Here is a 19,338-nt window from a genome sequence, read left to right on the forward strand (position 1 = left end):
ACGCGATATGCGTTTATATTGGCGACCTAATGAACGTAATTAAGCGTATTTAAATTAAAATTTCCGGCCACTCTTCTAATTTTCTGCATTAGTCCGACTTAAATTTCCGGAAAAGTTCAGTTACTGTGATTTTTCGGCTATTCGACCATTATGATGTCGTCACCGAACACTTTTTTGCAATAAATTAATATATACGCCACTGCATTCGGAGCCAGATGAAAAGTAGATTTGCCTTATGTGATTCGTTACGTCACAACTGCATGTTGTATTTTGCCAGCTGGGACGTTTGCCCAATCAAAATGCAGAGGTATAATTTAAACAGATTTTTACGAAATTATATATTATGACATGACAATCGCTTCGACAACACCGCGTCTTTATCAATTTCGTGAAAATCTGAACTTTTTGTTCTTATTTATTTTGATAAATTACGGTGTACAGAAATTATTTGGCGTTTGGTGCCATCTTTGGGACGACGCCGGAATTCAAAATAAGAGAGGGGCAGTTTTCTACCGTCCACGACCTCTAAATTTAGGTCATATAATCCGAACAGCTGTTGTATGTCGGATTGCATAACTGAGCAAAAATATGACTTTCGGTGTGAATTTGGGTTTTCGAAGACCGTCAACATTGTTTACTCCCAGGTTGCTAGGAATCATCAACCGCATTTTGATTTTCCCTTACTGAGCCGCCGAATAAATAAAAATTTATTACCCACGAAATGCGCGTGCGCACAGGCATGGAAGATGCGTTCATCAGCACACTGCTGCGTCTGCCGCCAGTCGTGATCTGGTTTCAACGCGCGGGGCTTCGTGTGTGTCAAGCCATGAGGGATTTGGCCACAAAAATGGCTGAATTAAAATTTGAAGCGCCGCTCGCCCAGTTCGAGGAATCCGACGAATGGGGCTCTACCGAATTCCATTCGGTCAATGCAAAAAACGAACTGAACAATATCAACACCAGCAAGAAAAACAAAGACCTGAACCAGGCCCTGGACGAAGATCTCATCAATAACTCAAACGTGGAAGTAATACCGCCAAAATCGAATGTGATCATGAGCGACACCACCACCACTACCACCACGGTCTCGGTGGCGGATAATTTTACGGAAACCTTTTCCGGCTCTCTAGAGGATTTGGTCAATACGTTCGACGAGAAAATCACCAAGTGTTTCGGTAACTACGAGGAGTCGGTGGAGAAATTGGCTCCGGTTCAAGTTCGGACCCAAGAAGAGATCATGAACGAATGCCAGTGAGTCGGTTTATCTTTTATAGCAGTAATACAAAGATGCTTTTTTGACGAATCGTTAACATTATCGTAAAATTTCACGTCGCTCTGGATTCATTCGCTGAATTAATTCCAATTGCGCCCGCCGTAGGAGTGTGTGTGTATGTTTGGTTTCCTTATTGGATCAATGAATCATATGACGTGTCCGGTTTTTCTATTTGCGGCAGTGTCGTTTTTAAGGCACTCGCTGGCGGTCATTACAAATAAACTGTTATTTATTTGATACGTTATCGTATGAATCACTTTGTTTAAACAATGGGGTGGTAGTTTCCCGCGTGTTTTCGTCGTTAATAATAGAGAGTGGCGGTTAAAGCGATTTCCGTTAGATGGCGAGATCGGCCGATAATATGAATTGACGGATCTCGATTGAAGAGGATTTTAATAAAATGTTATGGAACGGTGACCTGGCTGTAGTGTTGTGTCAATCGTTCATTTTACGAGGACCGAATGAATCAGTGACCGATTTCGAAAAGGACCGAATCATTTCAATCAATACTTTTTGATTCCAACCTAAGTCACTGAATCCGAACAGTCCGAACGACCGATTCAGATTCATTTGAATTTGAATTATTGTTGTGTCTATATGTTATGTTTTCTGTTCTAGTTAGTATAATATTTAGGTGTGTTCTGCTTTTTATTGAATCATGATTTTATCAAAATAGGTGCTACATATTGGGTTGTACTAGTAATACATTAATTTGTTTAAATTAAATACCTGTGTGGAAATAGATATTTCATTCAATATTCAATTCAACACATAAGCAAATCTACCAATCGATTTCGCAACTCAATACTATAGAATAATTATAACAATATTCCCATTCCTTTCGGTCTCAGTCATGCAACTTAAACCGTTCAAATGAATCGTATTCCGGCGAATTCGTTTGTTTTGGTACGGTCGGTCCTTCGGTCGTCCTGAATTCGGTCACTTCAGGGTGGCAGCGAGAGCGAATAAGGTGATCGAATCGTTACGAATCGTTACGAATTCGGTCTTTCGACCCTATGAAGTGATTGAGTCAAAGTGACCGAATCAATCGCGATTGACACAACTCTACCTGACTTAAAGGGCCGTGGATAATAAGAGAGGGGGGTAATTATGGCTGCCGAATAGTGAGTGGAATTAAAATAAATGAGTTTAAATCGCCGATGACGTTGTGTAAACAACCCGATCGGCATCTGCATTGGGTAGAGACAATCTTCTCCGTAACTAAATAGCGTATCGGGGTTTTTGTGATCGAAATGATAAAACCCATTTAATTTGAAATACCCCTTTAACGAGGGTCTTCATATTATATCCAGCGGGTGTTTTTATTACCAACTAGGTCATGAGTTTAATTTACGCCAATTTTTGCCAAGGCCGTATGGAAATTCGTTCGACGCGTGGGAATAACAGTTTAAACGCCATATGTCTCAACGTTTCGGCGAACTCACGAAAACAAAATTTATTGCCTGTTTTGCGTTTATTGATATTTTTTAATGATTTAAAGAGGCGAAAATGCTAATATCGAGCACTGTGTAAGGACGAGCATTTGTATTTTTGACAACGCAGTACATTCTATCTACGTTACGTTCCTTTAACATTAACTCATAAACACCGTATTCGTTATAAGTGCTACTACTAACTTTGTAAAAAATGTCGCCTTGTTAGGAACATTAATTTACCATGTGAGAATTTTCGACGGCCACAGGGTATTAATGAATCAGGTAAACGGATATAAAGTGCAGCAGCGTTGCCGGTTTTGATTTTATGTTTATTAATTAGTAGATGTTAGAACACGTTGTAACAAAATAGCGAGCTACCCCACATCTGCCAACAAAATCTTAATCGCGCCGCATCGTATTTCGAGTCGATATGGTAGACGGCGTCGGGATGCTTCCGGCGCCCACGAAACTGGCACTCTGACGTCTGCGATGTTGCCAGAGTGGCGCCGTTCGATGTAAATATGGGTACTTTTTTTTGTATATTTTTTCCCTTGCTGTTATTCTCGAATAATTATTTTTTCTCCTTTCCCGCTGTTCGTGCTGTTGAGAAGGGGAATCTGTACTCGGTCGCTATTATTTCTCATTTGTGCACTTAGATACTGAATGAGTGCAAAAGCAGTTGCGGATTTAGCCTTCTTGTCGCCCTAGGCCCTGCCTGATATGCCGCTCTTTTTAATAGACGAAATTCTATGGATTCATTATCACTATTTAGATATTATTTTTATTTTATTGACGTGTAATTGTTAAACAAAACAAATAACAACACCATAAACCATACGTATTGATTAATTAATCAACTACGTCGACGTAATCAATTACTTTTACCCTTGTCAAGGTGGAAAAAAATCTTTCGCCTTACCTTCCGAGAGTGTAACACACTGCATATTCGTTCCCTGCGCGGAACATACATCGTCCGCGTATCTAAAATTGGATAATAAACGCTGGTTCGAAAATTTTCTTATCCAGATAAAGATATTCTTTCATTTCTTTCATTCTCTCGTGACTCATCTGCCTGAATTTTCCAAATTCTTTTACGACAGGCGTCATAACGATAATAATTTTGAAGGCTAGATGGTGCTTTGGCTTTTTCTTCATATTGTTTGTCCCTCATGTCTTGTAAAAATAATACCAAAGAACTATACATTTGTGTCACAGATGACAAATCAGCTTGAGAATCCCGAAGCTTCTTTCTGGAAGCATTAAAAAGATTTTCTTATTCTAATGCCTAGCCTGCATCATTTCGAACAGATCAACGATTAAGTGATTAAGACTGTTAAGTTTTAACCTTGTATGCTGTAATCAGATTTCCCGGCGATATTTTGAAATGGTAAAAAAATTATGAAGCATCAGCTGCACAAGTTACCACTAAGTTTAAGGAATAAGCAGCACAAGGATCATATTCGCCCTTAAAATTCGCGCCAACAAGTTTATTAATCAAGCGATTCTGTCAAAAATAAGTTTTAAAATACCTCAATATTGTATAAGAATCACATTTGTTACATTAAAGACGAAGAAATTGACGAACGGCTTCAGTGTAAAACGAGCAAACTTATTAAAGAAAAATTTTCTTCGACTTTATTCTAGTGGGCCTCAGATCGCCCACGATAACGGTCATATTTTTCGTAAAAATAACAGACGCGACCGCGAATTAGACAAGGTCACGCGGTTGGTATTTACATTGGAGTCGCTTGCGGCGGAGTTACATTAAATTTACATCCAGTCCTGCGATTTTTGCGAATTTATTCTTCGATGCTGACAACAAAAGTGGCTGTTTGGACATATTTGATAATAAATTGGTTAAGGCTTTCGCGGCCCGTTGATAAGCTATTATCTTGATTCGGGTTTAAAGGCTGTCGTCGGTTGGAATTACTTCCTAACGTTTCTCTAGCACGAGTGGCGAGCTTCTTCAGAGGTCCTTCCATCTCCGATGTTGGACTTAGACTGACGATTTCTCCTGCGCAGGTTGTATTTATGCCGATTGGTGGTGGGCGGGGCGGGGCAAGCGAAGCGGAACAAGCATACAAGAAAACAGGTTAAAATAGGAAATTGGTTGTCGCAGCCTTTTAAAACCAACAATGGTCTAAAGCAACCAACCAAATCTGTCTCGAACAAGCTCTACGCAAGTGCATGAAGAAACGTAAGAACATGAACGAATGTAAGAACATGGACATATATTTGAATGATGGACAACTAATATTAGCAGAGGACGAAAACGACGCCAGCTATATGGTTAGAAAATTGATTGAAAACTACAAGAAATGGGGCCTAAAGATCGATCTAGAAACAACCCAAGTATCGGCGGGGAGGCAATAAATCTGATGGTAGAAGCGTAAACAATTGGACTTCCAACCCACCAATATTTGGGTGTAACGATTACACAGGATAGTCGAGCTGAAACAGACATTCGAATAAAATTAGGGCAAGTAGAAACAATTATCAGGCAACTGAACTTGTTGCTTATCAGTTTTGGTTAGTTTGTCTTGGGTGGTTTTGTATTTAAAAGCCGGAGTTGTGATAGACGGCGAAGCTTTATTAAATGTGATGTTAATTGGGTCTTCTGCAGGTATCGACAACTTAAAGGGCATTTTTACGGTTTGCACTGCATAAGAACTTATTTATTAAATAATTAAATCACGTTGCTTGCGGTTGTTGCAAGTATATTGCCGCAGTTCTGCAAAAGCGTGTTAAGTAGGTCTAAAGGTCAAAATTTTTACAAAGAAAACTACTAGGATAATAGTTATTTAATATTTAGTGACTGACATCCATGAAGAAAGCAATTTATTTTTTCTTTAATGTTGAATTCATAAAGGCACTGAGTAGCAAATGATGCCAGACGAACTATTTTTTAAAGTAAAATTAACACACCGCCACATCACCAATCATGAAACTCATGAAAATAATACCGTCTTTCTTTGAAATAGATGAACAATTTTTCCGTCACAGGGTAGCCTCACTGAAATCTAAAATTGAAAATAGGCAAACGCGATTTTTCTGTGTTTGCGTTTCCGACCGACGATGAATATTTGTATGCAGGTAATCCTTAAATTTTAAGCGGCTTTCGCTTTACCGGTGTTTTTGCCGCCTACTCTGCAATGAGCGATCGTCGCTTAGAGAGCGTTTGGCCCATTTGGACACTATCGGATTCGTCGCAGCTAATTTACTCGCCGGTCGATATGGCGACAAACCGTTTCAATGCTCCACTAGAAGTCTAAATTCATTCAAAAACGAAAAACTTATATTCAGAATGAAATTAATGTTGTAAATACAGACACAAGAAATAGGTTTGGCGTCTGACAGCTCCCACGTTCACATTAAAACAAAACCCATGGCTATTAAGGCGAGAGAGCAATAAAGTGTAAATTCACAATGATGGGGATCATTAAACAGGGTGGACAACTTAAACAAAATCTAGTACGAGTTAGATGAATGAGAATAATGTCACCCCGGCGTTACTACAGGTCTTTTATTAGAATTCTGAAAATACATAACTTGTAATAAATATTATTATTTAAGAAAAATCTACTATTTACTTACTATTGACTTTTTATTTGGAGTCCAGAGAAATAATAAGAGGGTCCGCAGTGTTTGACCCACTCACCCAATTTTTCGCAATTTTCACGGCCTGAATTCCCTCTTGCAACGTCCCTCATTTTAAAAGTAGTGTTATGCCTTGCTACAAACCCTTTTACATGCGTCCATACCAATTCTATGGGGTCAGAGATATAACGGAAGGCGAAGACATATTTCGTTTTAAAGCCATTTTGTCGATAACAAATTTCGTACGATCTCCAGTAACATATATTTCTGAAATTGTTTCTTATTTAAAAAGAGTCAATGAAGACAATTACTAGAAGTAGCCTTCAGAAACATCAGCCTTCATATCTTCATAATAGTCTTCAGTCCGTTTTGATTCAAATGCTACTAAATCACCACCGCCAAATTCATTTTTGCTACCAATGTAATCTTTTTCATTTTTTCCGATGGTGCTTCTATTGCAGTGGACCATGCTTCCATTAAAGCTTGCCTCGTGCTTTTTAAATTTTTATCCTGCCATGATTTGGTTAGTTAGTATTAGTTCAGTTTCTCACATCTCATCCTCCAACTTCTGTCTCTCCAGCTTTCGTCTTCTAAGCATCTTTTTTTCCACAGCGGTTCTGGTTCCTTTCTTCCATCCCGATCTGAGTCTTCCCCTTCTCCTTCGTTGCAAGAGTTCAAGGGTTGAAAGGCCTTTTTTGAAATTTGATTCTCTTCCATTCGTGCCATGTGCCCATAGCAAAGTCGTTTTTTTTTCTTTTATTTTATTTAAAATGGTAGTTATCACATGCATTTTTCATTTACAACCCCATTTCGTATATGGTCTAAATCTCGATACACCAGCACTTTCGCGGAAATTCATTTCCACGCAAGTCCTGTATGTTTTTATTTCAGCACACGTAACAGAGCTTTCGAATATCGTCTCATATATTTGTTTTTTGATTTTTTCTTTTATATTCTTACTCCACAGCTAAGGGTTTAGTTGCCTGATAATTGTTTCTACTTGCCCTAATTTTATTCGAATGTCTGTTTCAGCTCGACTATCCTGTGTAATCGTTACACCCAAATATTGGTGGGTTGGAAGTCCAATTGTTTACGCTTCTATTTCCATTTCCATTTCTTATAGTTTTCAATCAATTTTCTAACTATATACCTGGCGTCGTCTTCGTCCTCTGCTAATATTAGTTGTCCATCATTCAAATGTATGTCCATGTTCTTACATTCGTTCATGTTCTTACGTTTCTTCATGCACTTACGTAGAGCTTGTTCGAGACAGATTTGGTTGGTTGCTTTAGACCATTGTTGGTTTTAAAAGGCTTCGACAACCAATTTCCTATTTTAACCTGTTTTCTTGTATGCTCTCTTAAAGGTGCACGATGTTTTTCGTCTAAAACCACCCTGCTCGTTCATTTCAACAATTTCTTCCTCCAGACGTTTTTTAATAATGTGTCCATACAGTCTCCGTACCGATAACGTCGGAACTATACCCCTGTAACACTCCTTTTTTATTTCCTTCCTTATCCCCTTTCATTAGTTTTAAATATTTCAAATAAAATCTCGATAGCTCTACCAGGGGTATACTTTATTAATTCAATAGGGACACTTCCCTTTAGAGATATCTGCTTGATCTCTTCCACTGTTATATCTACACCGATTTTATTGTGGATTATTAAATGTCTTTCTGTGAAAAGCTTCTGATAATGGTTTTCCTTTCGGTTTTCCGTTTCTTCATACCTATAATATCCAGTCTGTGATGTCCTTTGTTGTTTTTCCGTAGACTGTTGATACATTCTCAGGTTTCTCGAGATATAGAATTACCCAATAAGGAATTTACAAGAGCACAGCTTTAATCCCACGCGTCGTTTTTGCCTTATTTGATTCTTTTTTTCAGTTTTGCTTTAACACACCTTAGCGTGGTAAAAGTCCAAATTACAGAACAAATTTTGCTTTCAGAATAATTAAATTGAATTAAATTTTAATAACTGTTTCATTTTTTTTCCTTTTTGTAACATGTTTTGGCTCTCTCTTTTCTCCGGTGTTCCCCTTGGGACAAGCTCCGATTCAGTCATGTTAAATGTAATATTAAATTGGGTTAATAATGACAATACACAATAAAATAATCAATTTTTCCAATGTTCATTTTTTTATATTTCTTTTGAAAGTAACTTGTTGTTGCACTTTGTCACATGTATATTTTTAACTAAGTCTTGGATTATACACTCGCACGTATAGGCTTCCAGGTTATTGTAGAACTAGGTATATCTTTTGTTGAAAATGGTTCTATATAGTCTTCTTACAAACATTCATTTTTTAAAGAGTGTTTGTAACGGCTTCTACAATTGACTTTTTGTGACAATTTGGTATTCATGAAATTCCATCCTTTTTTTTTTTGACAAATAACACAAAAATTTGGAATATAGCAATTAAGTTAAAAATTATGGACTTTGTGGTGGTGGAGTAATTTTCGTCGTTTGGCAGCATCGGGTTTTTTGATAGTTGTCGATCTGACCGCGGCAACAGGCCGAGGTTTAGATACATCCTTTCAATTGTATGGCGTCATCTCAATACAGCCCGTATTTTGTTGAACCTCGTACCGGTTTTTAATAAAAAAAAATCAGTTTTTTCCATTACATCTAATTCTAGGGAGGCCAGTTTTTTATACGTGCATGTCGTGCCGGGGGCAAATTTACTCCCCTCTTCCGCCTCATCACTAATTCATTCGAAAAGGTCGAAGACCTCTCCGCCACGCGGTGCAATAGCGTAGGCTCAGATAGGGATAAAACATGAATAATGCGACTTTGCCTAAAAAAATCATGTTTTTTTCCTTTGTCGAATTTTTCATAACTGCTTCGCAGTATGTGATCATTTTTTCAATTGGATTGGGTAGCAACTAAAGATACAGAGTCGGTCCAATGGGATAAAATTTTATTTAGATCCATAATGCTCTGAAGCTACCAAAATTAAATTAGCGAAAGTGGGGTAAGAAATATTTTAGAAAAATCTTTTTTTTTTGGTTTTGTATTTCTTTCCTATAGCGTTTGCAAAAAAGTCCCGCAAAAAAGTTTTCGGAACTGCGGGACCTAATTCTAGTTCTGGGTACCAGCCCGACAGTATCGAAATTGGTCCCGAAACCCAAGATACATTTTAATTCGAACTTATGCTATAAAAGCTGTATCAAGAATCTCGGGTACTCGGATTTTGAAACTTTACAAGTTAAAAACGAATATTTGTATTCTTTCATTTTTTTGTAACCTACATTTATTAATAATACCTAAAGAGCTTTGACGAGCATAAGAAATATAACGATCATGCGCAGGCTGCATGCTGGTCACAATATGGCACCAATAATAATTTAACTTTCAAAGACTAGTAAATTTGCAAAATTTATTCAGCACAATGATTAACAAACTTAAAACTTAAAATTAAAACTTTACCGGAAATCGCTTATTCCAGTGATGGAGCCAAAAGTTAATTTGGGTATTACAAACCTTCAATTTATTTTAATGTTGTATATACAGGGTGTTTCATTTTTCGTGGGCGAGTATCGAATTTCTTAGTTTAAATAGAACACTTGGTATATTACTTCATTTTTTAATACCACACAAAATGCTAGACATATTTTGTGTATAATGTCCTCTACCTAAGTCTAACGATGTTTGACATTTTCAATTCTTTATGCGAAAAATGACGGTTGCAAGACGTAAAATGTCTGCTAATTTCTTCATTCGAAAGCATTCATTGTTTGACCTGAGTAAGTTTTGTTGTAGACAAAAAATTTCGATAAATATTAATAAATGTCACGCGAAAAATTAGATTAAAAATGAAATTCTTTTTAATGGAAACTACCTATTTTTATAATATTGTCATATTTGGCATTCAAAATTAAGGCAATTTTATATAACGTTGTATATGCCTATTAGTTTTACTTTTTGAAATATTTCTGTCTATCACAAATAATTTGCTGTTGAAATATAAGTTCATTTAGTGTAAGGTGGCTATGACGGCGTTTGAACAGAACAAGTGCTAGAACGCTGCCTGCTTAGACGCGTGTTTTGTTGTTAATTACTATCATAATTCAAATATTTTTTGACACAATATTGATTTATTTATTTATTGTTTATAAATTTAATTTATTCGCTTATTTGCGTATCATGTTTACCACAGAGGAAAAAATTGATATGTTAGAAAGGTAGATATTGAACAATATAAACCGGACCCTGGTTTATATTGATTATATGCATGCAATGACGAACAGCAACTGAATATTTTGTTGCATTTTGCAGAGATCCCTGAAATGCGTCTTTAGATTTAGATATCAAAAGAACAAACAATAAACAGAAAGTAAAGCAACGAGATTACAATGTTTATTAGGTTAGTTTTTTGCAACATTTAATGGAGAACCACTTGCTGATATTATTTGGGCAGATGAATCCATATTTACAACCTCAACTAAAATGCGTATTTCCGATAATGGGTTTCAAATGTTACTTAAAACTCTTGACGCCTGTCTCCCAAATCCCTCCAAAATTTGGCGCTCTTGGCGGGATAAAACGCCAGTTTACTCCTTCATTAGCTGGTTCATGTTTTATTTTTTCAGAATGAGATTTGAAAAATGCCTTTAATTCAGAATTTGCCCCTGTTAAAGTGCTACCGTTGGCTAAAAAAAATATTTCGTCGTCCTCGTCTAGGGATAAAGGTACCCCCAAACCATCGCGAATTATTCGCAACGGCAGCGATAGCGAAAATTCCGCTTCGACAGCGGCAGAGAAATTCGTCTAGTACTTCACACCGCGGCGAATCAATCGTACGAAATATATATTTTTTTCAATTATATTTATTAATATAATTATTTTCAACCAGAAGACAATGTACTCATCATCTGAGGAGGCACTTTTGTTACTTGCCTTAGAAGCTGAAGAAAATGTGAAGTGTGAAGTATTCAGTATTTATTTATTAGTAAACGATTGGTTCTGATTTTTGATTTTAGGGAAAAAAAAGACAGTGAGTCTATGGTATTAACTTGGAACGAAACAAGTATGGAGAATTTCATTCATTGATTGAAAAACGCTTTTATATATATTTTAGAATGACTAGTGAGTGTTTTGATGAAATTTTGAGCCTTATCGCAAATGACATTCGAAAATCTGACTCAAATTATCGTGAAGCTGTTTCTGCTGAGGAACGACTTATCATTATATTGAGATAAAAAAAAAGAAAAATTAGGTAATGTATTTTTAAACGAGACAAGTAGGAATTATTATTAATATATGTTATTGTCACTGAGTAAATTAAAGGAAATATCAAAGTTTTCGATTCCTTGAGACTGCTGAGACACATCCTCTGAAAATCCAGATACAGAACTGGGGTCTCCACTTTCAGGCCTCAGCACTAGTGATAAAGTGCTGTAAAGAGAACTATTTCCACTGTCAGGTCCTCATGATGCAAAAGTTCCTGCTTCACGATGACTTGAGCAATTTTCAACTTAGTTATCACTTGTCTCCTTCCGGAAAATGTTTTTATGGTCTTTGCGTGAGCCAAGATAAGATAGCGGCATCATATTCTTTTTTTTAATTTTCAAAATATTTTACCATTTCTCCTGCAGAAGACACTGGTGTAGAGTTATTACGTTTTCTGCTGGTTTTATCTCCCGCTCAGCCAATTTAACTTGATTTTAGTTTTGCAACTCGTTGAAATAGAATTGGCTTAGGCCCGTAACCGCAAAATTTAGTTGTTGCCTCTTGGCCTTAATCTTTTGACAAGAAATTCCAGTTGTAAAATTCGATTGCGATCCAGGATTTAATAAAATTGATGCTTTGCGATTAGAATAGTTGACTGTGGCTAAAACTGACGCAGCTGTTAATATCGCGTAATTGCCAGAATTCTCGAAATTTTGCATTGTTTGAGCTTGCGTCGCGACTACTACCATGCGTTCGTATTTCGCGCCTTCACTTCTTTTTTGTCCTGCGTCGCTTTGCTGCGTTGACCGCGCCGCACTTCACGGCAGGTTGCCGCCGCCATCCAGACTGGGCCTACTATGGTTGTGATCAGCCAGATTTGTTTGCCCGTTTCTATGCAATAAACTATTAAGTGTTTCGAGCAATTTTTATACGGTGCTTTTTTTAATTCGTGAACACTGTGACTAGGATTCAAACAGTTTAAACAGAGCTTTAACTTTTTTGTTTCTGTCATTCTTTTTTGTCAGTCGAAATTAAAAAAACAGTGTGACACCTAAATATTGAAAGCAGCTTTACAATAAAAACACGAATAATTTTCATCAATGCTTGATAAATACAAGCGACTTCTAATTTTTCTAATAATTCGTATTTTGCTTTCAAAAATATTTTAATGTCATCTAGGGTAGGAAGTCCATCTTGACATTTATAAATTTCCCAGTACGGCCGTCAAATTTACTAGGAAGCAAATAGATTAACAGAAGTGGCCATTCTTTTGTAGGTTGACCCCATGCTGTTAAATGTATCGGGAAGGTTATGCAAATCGACATGAAATTCATTAACTACTGATGGCACCTCAAATAATTAAACCTCGGACATAATTAAAAACATTGACAACGCGATCTTATATTTCAATTCTGTTACTTTCATTGATTCGATCATTTGAGCGGTCTCACCTTCAAGGTGCGGGCGTAAATAGCATTTTTGTACCGTATCCAGTGACGGATTTTTATCTATCATTGACGAAAATGCATCGCGAAATTCTAAATACTTGTCAAAAGAACCCGCAATTTTTGGCAACTTTATTGAAAAGGCAAACCCTGAATTTTGTGGAACATTTATTTGCGAATCTGAACGACCACTTTCTTGGCAATATCTTTAACGATGTTGCATTGGAAATTGCACCGAAATATCCGGCTTCAAATAGTTCTCTTTCGGTGTATTCCGCATGCTGGGGTGCAACCGATACACTAATGTCTTCACTACTTTCAATTAGGCATTCTATATCATTCTGATATTGGGAAAATTCATCAAATAGTGGCTGCACTCTTTCCTAATCTCGAATTTAACTTAATTTGTGTTTGTCAATAGCTTGGACATCTAAAGCTTCAAGAATTTTTTTATTTCTTGTCAAGCTAGAATTTAATTGACTGCTCTTGATTCTTAATTTCTTTAACTCCTCCATAATTCAAATTGGTTATTTTACAAGTACCGTGTCAAGCAAATTGCGATTACCGTGTCTGGCTTTTAATTGAATAGAATAATTGAAACAAACTCACTGTTTAAATCATGAGGCACTAGTTCCGCAGAATGCAACTTTATTAGAAAACAGAAAAACTTTATACACAATTCTTCGAAGCCGGTCAGTTCCTTTAAATTTTACATGGCGATTGAAAATGAGAGTGTTATGCCGGCTACACTCGACCGGCAGGCCTGTCAGTTCGAACTGAACAGCCCACCTGATGACTGATCACCCTACACACGTTCAGGCGAAGGTGAAATGTCAGTCGACGACGTGTTAGTACTTCTCGGCTTAGTAGATGCGTTTCTCCGTCCGCCTGAACAGTCTTAACTGACAGTTAGACCGGAACATATACATGATTAGGCGGATTATTCAGTTCAAACTGACAGGCCTGCCGGATCGTGTGTAGTCAGTCGGCTTTACACTTTATATCGGACTGTGCAGCCTGCAAACGATGATCTGCGCACTAGCGCTATCTATTTTCCTTACCAATAAACATAATTCGAACAATTGGGATACTCTACAGTTGCTTACAACATAAGCGAATCTTAATCTTATAGATATTTGTTGACAACTAGATTTTATCTACTCATTTGTCAATCATAACAGTAACATTCATTACCCTAAATATTAAGTGGGGTTATCTCCTGTCTGTCCACTACATGCGCCCTGTTAAACCACTCTTTAATTATTTGAGTACTGTGTTTGGATACTTGAATTTATGTTCAGTTAACCAATTCTGAATTTCACCCTTGTCGATAACAATGGTAGATGGTTCCTTCAAGTTCTACAAGAGCCGATTTTTTTCTAACCCCCCAAAGTTCATTGCCCATTGACCGTCGTTAAATTGGGTTTTTAAAGAAAATACAATACAATACAATGAATCCATTTTTATTGTTAACATGAAGTAAGATATATTTAAATAGCATTTCATTTGCACCTACTTATAATACAACGTGTTAATATGTGAACATGTTAATTATCACCTTTTGGTATCAACTTTGGTAGTTTTAACACTTCTCTGGTTGTTATCTTGTCACTATTAATAGTAAGTACCGTTATAAAAAATCAAAGTTCAGTCCAAGGAAACCAACGCAATCGAAGATATCAACAAAGCGATTTGGCAACTTCAAGTTTTTTAGAGTATTGGTACCTACCGACTGAATCACGAACAGAAAATTTAAATTCCAATTGGTTTAGTCCGGCGCCGAATATTTCCTTGGTTAACGATGATATGTTATCGATGACGTGACAAAAAGTTTACTTGGTATGAGTTACACCTACACAATCGCAACTGATCTGTTAATAATAAATGTAATTAAATTTTTTTTCTTTTTCTTGGATTTCAGGATGTGGTGGACGATCACGGGCAATTTCGGAAACATTTTGCCTATCGATTGGTCGAAATCGTATGCCAGAAAGTTGCAGATCGAGGCACTGCATTTGGAACAGGTAAACAAATCTTTTGGGTCGTTCGTTTTCAGCATATTATCTAGCTGTCGCGATCGCAATGACGGTAGAATGATCGTAATAGATGTTATTCGCATTAGAATTATTTAAACTGTTTACCGTCTGTCCTCTGGAGTATAGTATTCGCGAATCCATGACATTTGCGGACCATAAATCAGCGACCTTTACCCAAGTTCAATTTGTCATCCGCCAGCAACCGATCACCCCCGACGATGACCTGGATCTCTCGTCCGAAGACGAGGCCGTCGCCAGCGACCTGGACATGCACGCGCTCATTCTAGGTGGTCTCGTCCCCGACGTCGAACCCTTAAAAACCGCGGACGAGGTGATTCAAGAAATCGACGACATGATGCAGGAGGAAAGCTCCCCGGACGAGTCTGCCAGGGACTCACTGATGCTGGAAAACAAGGAGGTCATAGAGAAGGCCAAGGAAGTGCTCAGCTCGCCGCTATACGAAGACAGTAATTATTGGACTAAAGAGGGAGGCCCTGGTTTTTGTCGTTACGAGGTCGTCTCATGTTTTAGAACTGCGCGACCTCAGCCTGTCACAGCTGAACGAACTCTTCCTCGAGCTGGAGGTGCTGATCAGGGAGTTTTCCGAGACGCTGATTGCCGAACTCGCTTTCCGCGACGAGCTGGAGTATGAGAAAGAGCTGAAGAACACATTCATATCGCTACTGCTGGCGGTCCAGAACAAACGGAGGCAGTTTCACGTGGAAAGGAAGCGGAATTCGAAGGGCAACTCGGCGAGGACGCCCGGCGCACCGGATCCCAAGTACTTGACCACCGTCATCCCATACCATATAGATAATGGTCCGCCCGACAACCAGACCCTCCAGATTCTCATCAAGAGTAAGTTATTCGCTCCTTGCGAATGAAGCTCTGCTCTAGCAAGTTGAAAACCACACTTCTCCCCACTATTCGACGGAATAAAATGGGTTCTATGAGAGTTCTGCCTCTTTTTTCGAAATTTACTATGGGGGTAGGCCAAAAATCTTGAAGGTGATATAAAATTTTATATTTCTATTATTAATAATAACATAAAGTAAAACGATGTGATGTTATGATATGTACACAAAAGATATAATCCATTTGCGCTATACACCTTTTCACGTCAAATGAATCTGATTTTTGAAATTTATCTTTGATGTTGCATAAAAATAAAAACAGTTTGACATGCCCTATTAAGAAGAGAAAAAGAAGCAAAATTTAAAAAAAAAAAACAAATAATATTGCACTGACAAGTAAAAAAGAATATGTAATTAAATGTGCTTCCCACTTGCTTGAATAAAATACTCTTTTTTGAATTTATGGGCGTAATATTTTTTTTTCTTTTACTATCTCAAATTTTTTCGGAAAAAAAATGCCTCAATATACAGTTCGTCGCAGAACATGAAATGTCCCTTAATACGCAGTTATTAGTTATCGACCGATTAGACTTGGGATTTTTTAATTTGACACAAATTGTACTTTTCCCGCCTTATCTCAACATACTGCCTACGATTTGTTAAGAACGATCTAAACCAGTTTAGACCTATTCCATGTATTCCGTATTGTTCCATCCTATTCAATAGAATTTCATGCTTCATACGCAAGCGCCCTGCTAAAATCACAAAATGCAGGGTGCTCTCCAGACTCAATATAATTGACAGCGTACGCCAAAAATGAATGAATCGCTGGTTGATTTGATCCACCAATTCTGAAACCGTGCTGACTTCCAGCCAAAATTTTGTTTTTATTGAAATAATCGCTATTGGACGATAATTTTCTGCAGAATGCCTGTCGCCGTTTTTAACACGCTGTAGGAAAAACTCCCTTTGCTAATGATGCATTTATCAATGAGGTCAATGGACTCAGGATATAGTCGCACACTTTTTAAATATTACAAAAGGCCATGGCCATAAGAATTTTTGTTTTTGATTTTATTTTTGATATTTACTCTTGAGAGAATGGTTTAATGTACATGCTTTCAGAGTAACTTCTAATTATATATAGCAATGAATTGTTGTGCGTTTCAGATGACGTCTTAATTTTGTCAACTATTTTATTAGGAGCTTCCATAAAAAAAGTTCATAAATGCTACCGAAATAAATAAGAACTAAAAGATCAAATTTTCACGAAATTATATATTTTGACATGATAATTCAAGTCTTTAAATGATCATAAAACCTTAATGTTGTTGTGAGAATTTAAGTTCAAAATAAAGGAGAGGTATTTAAATCTAATTGAAAGTTAAGCAATTATTTGAATGTCTCATTTTGTTAATCTCCATGGCTTCCAATAAATTTCATTTTCTACTTTTTGTGGCTGTATGTAAAATATCAAAATTGTCGTTCAAAAAGGTGTTTTTCTGTGTTTAAGTGTGTAGCATAATTAAAATCTAGGCTATTGTTTTTAAACGCTCTTTTATGTTCATTAATGCGTTTCTGGTTTCTGTAAATTTCTATAAATTTTAGGACAAGAATGTATTGCCTAACGATAAATTAAATTTAAATACCTCTCCTTTATTGAACTTAAATTCTCACAACATTAATTAAGGTTTTACGGTCATTTTTCGGTATATATAGTAGCAGGTAGTTTGTAGATATTACATTTGATAAAGACACGGTGTTATCGAAACAATTGTCATGTCAAAATATATAATTTCGTGAAAATCTGAACTTTTAGTTCTTATTTATTTTGATAAATAGATTTTCATCAAGTAAAACCAATCTCAGTTCAATAAATGCTACCGGTTCCTTAATAATATTATCATTGTTCTTAATCTTCGCCGTTTATTTCGGACACAATAGACCAAACAGTTTTATTTTGATTATCTGACTAACATTTTTTGCTCATAGTAACTTTTTTTTGTTAAATTTATTAATTTTTTATGTTTACTTTTTTTATAATTTTATATTTTTACGGAACTGCAGCCTCTTTTGCGCAAACTATTTTTTTTAGATGTATGCTAGAACTTTACTTCCCTATTGCCTTTGTATTTGTTTTTGGTTTAGTTTTGTTTGTTTTAATTATTCTCGCACAGTACCTGATGCATAACTATTACTTACTCGGTTTTTTTTACAGTTTTGAAAGCAATCAACGAAGACAGCCCGACCGTTCCGACTCTGTTGACCGATTATATACTGAAAGGTAAGCGGAAGTAGTTCAAACGTAACTCAGATGTCTGTTCAATAATCGCCCTTTGTTTCAGTCATATGTCCAACGTAAGCGGTCCTTAGCGTTTAAAGTAATCTTCGTTGGCGTTATTTTTAGCGTAACGCGCACAGACCTCTGAAAAATATATATACGAGACGGATCGTTCCCGTTCAGTAAAACGAATTTTGAATACTGTATTAGCGTCTAGGAGTGCGTATACACTAGCGAGCTGCGCGTCTGCGCACTTAATTCATCTAGATTGATCCATCTCCTGTCAGTTTTTCGACGGTGTTGCCATTTAATTTTCTCTTTTGCCGCCAACATCGATCATTTCTTGTGCAAGTTAGCCAATAAGAGGGATGCACTACCCTTTACTAAAATTGCATAGTTCTTCTCGCGCGACAAAGACATGATTAAAACTCAATGTTCTATGCGCGCAACTGGCAAATATATACGCACGATATAGCGTGAACGTTGTGTTTGATTTATTTGTAGTCAATGATTTTGCAAGAATTTTATGTATGCGTATGTGGCTGTGTGTGGTACGTAATGTAAAAAGTTTTGCTTGGTCACATTGTGCTTTTCCATTTTTTAGAATTATTTTGACACTTATTTTGAAAATTTTAAACGCCTATATTTTCGGAGGTTTGCTGCGGAAAGCTTCCGACACGGGAGGACGAACCACGTCCACACATAGATAGTTTTGGGGCGCAGACGTTATTTTTGAACGGGTCCCTCTCTCGTCCCTTTTCGTTCTCCACCCCTACGCTCTAGTCAAACAACAGCCGTTTAGCTTAGTTAAAAAAAAAGAATCGCTTCGCCCGCTGCGGGACGCTTGAACTACCGTCTTTCACTGCGGTTGTTCGTTGTCCCATACGTTTCGTACCGTGTTCTCGCATTTACTTTGCGATAATTTCGTAACACGCCTCTTGCCATATTATGTACGGGGCGTTTCGCATTGGAATCTCGGCGTTGAGATCTCATCGATACGATCTATTTAGAAGAATATTGCGGGAAAACTATACGAGTTTTTGAACTTTTTGTGCAGAAGTCTGTTTCCGAGATGCCAAGGTTGAGAGTCCAATTTCAAACGCCCGGTGTACGACCTTGTACAAATTTCCTTCGATGTTTATATGAACATAAATATTTTTCTGTATATTTAAGGAAAAACGGGCGCATCCGCCCGTGCGTAAATGTTTTTAGTGTTTCGTCGAGAATAAAACTGTGTAAAAA

General features: G+C 37.0%; 1 protein-coding gene across 1 annotated transcript; it reads left to right on the top strand.

Moving 5' to 3' along the window:
- Positions 1-761: 761 nt before the first annotated feature.
- LOC132704353 (fasciculation and elongation protein zeta-2) lies at positions 762-19,338 on the top strand. The gene is made up of 6 exons (XM_060674300.1): positions 762-1,251; positions 14,847-14,949; positions 15,161-15,428; positions 15,493-15,819; positions 18,034-18,099; positions 18,161-19,338. The coding sequence occupies exons 1-6, from the start codon at positions 827-829 to the stop codon at positions 18,175-18,177; spliced, it is 1,206 nt and encodes a 401-aa protein (XP_060530283.1). The 5' UTR covers positions 762-826; the 3' UTR covers positions 18,178-19,338.

Source organism: Cylas formicarius, unplaced genomic scaffold (assembly GCF_029955315.1).
Source record: "Cylas formicarius isolate icCylForm1 unplaced genomic scaffold, icCylForm1.1 PGA_scaffold_7__23_contigs__length_41026272, whole genome shotgun sequence".
Classification (NCBI taxonomy): domain Eukaryota; kingdom Metazoa; phylum Arthropoda; class Insecta; order Coleoptera; family Brentidae; genus Cylas; species Cylas formicarius.

Coding starts and splice junctions, on each gene's coding strand:
- LOC132704353 (XM_060674300.1), top strand. CDS start 827: ATGAGGGATTTGGCCACAAAAATGGCTGAATTAAAATTTGAAGCGCCG. Junction 1,252..14,846: donor GAGATCATGAACGAATGCCA/GTGAGTCGGTTT, acceptor CTTGGATTTCAG/GATGTGGTGGACGATCACGG. Junction 15,429..15,492: donor CTCGCCGCTATACGAAGACA/GTAATTATTGGA, acceptor CTCATGTTTTAG/AACTGCGCGACCTCAGCCTG.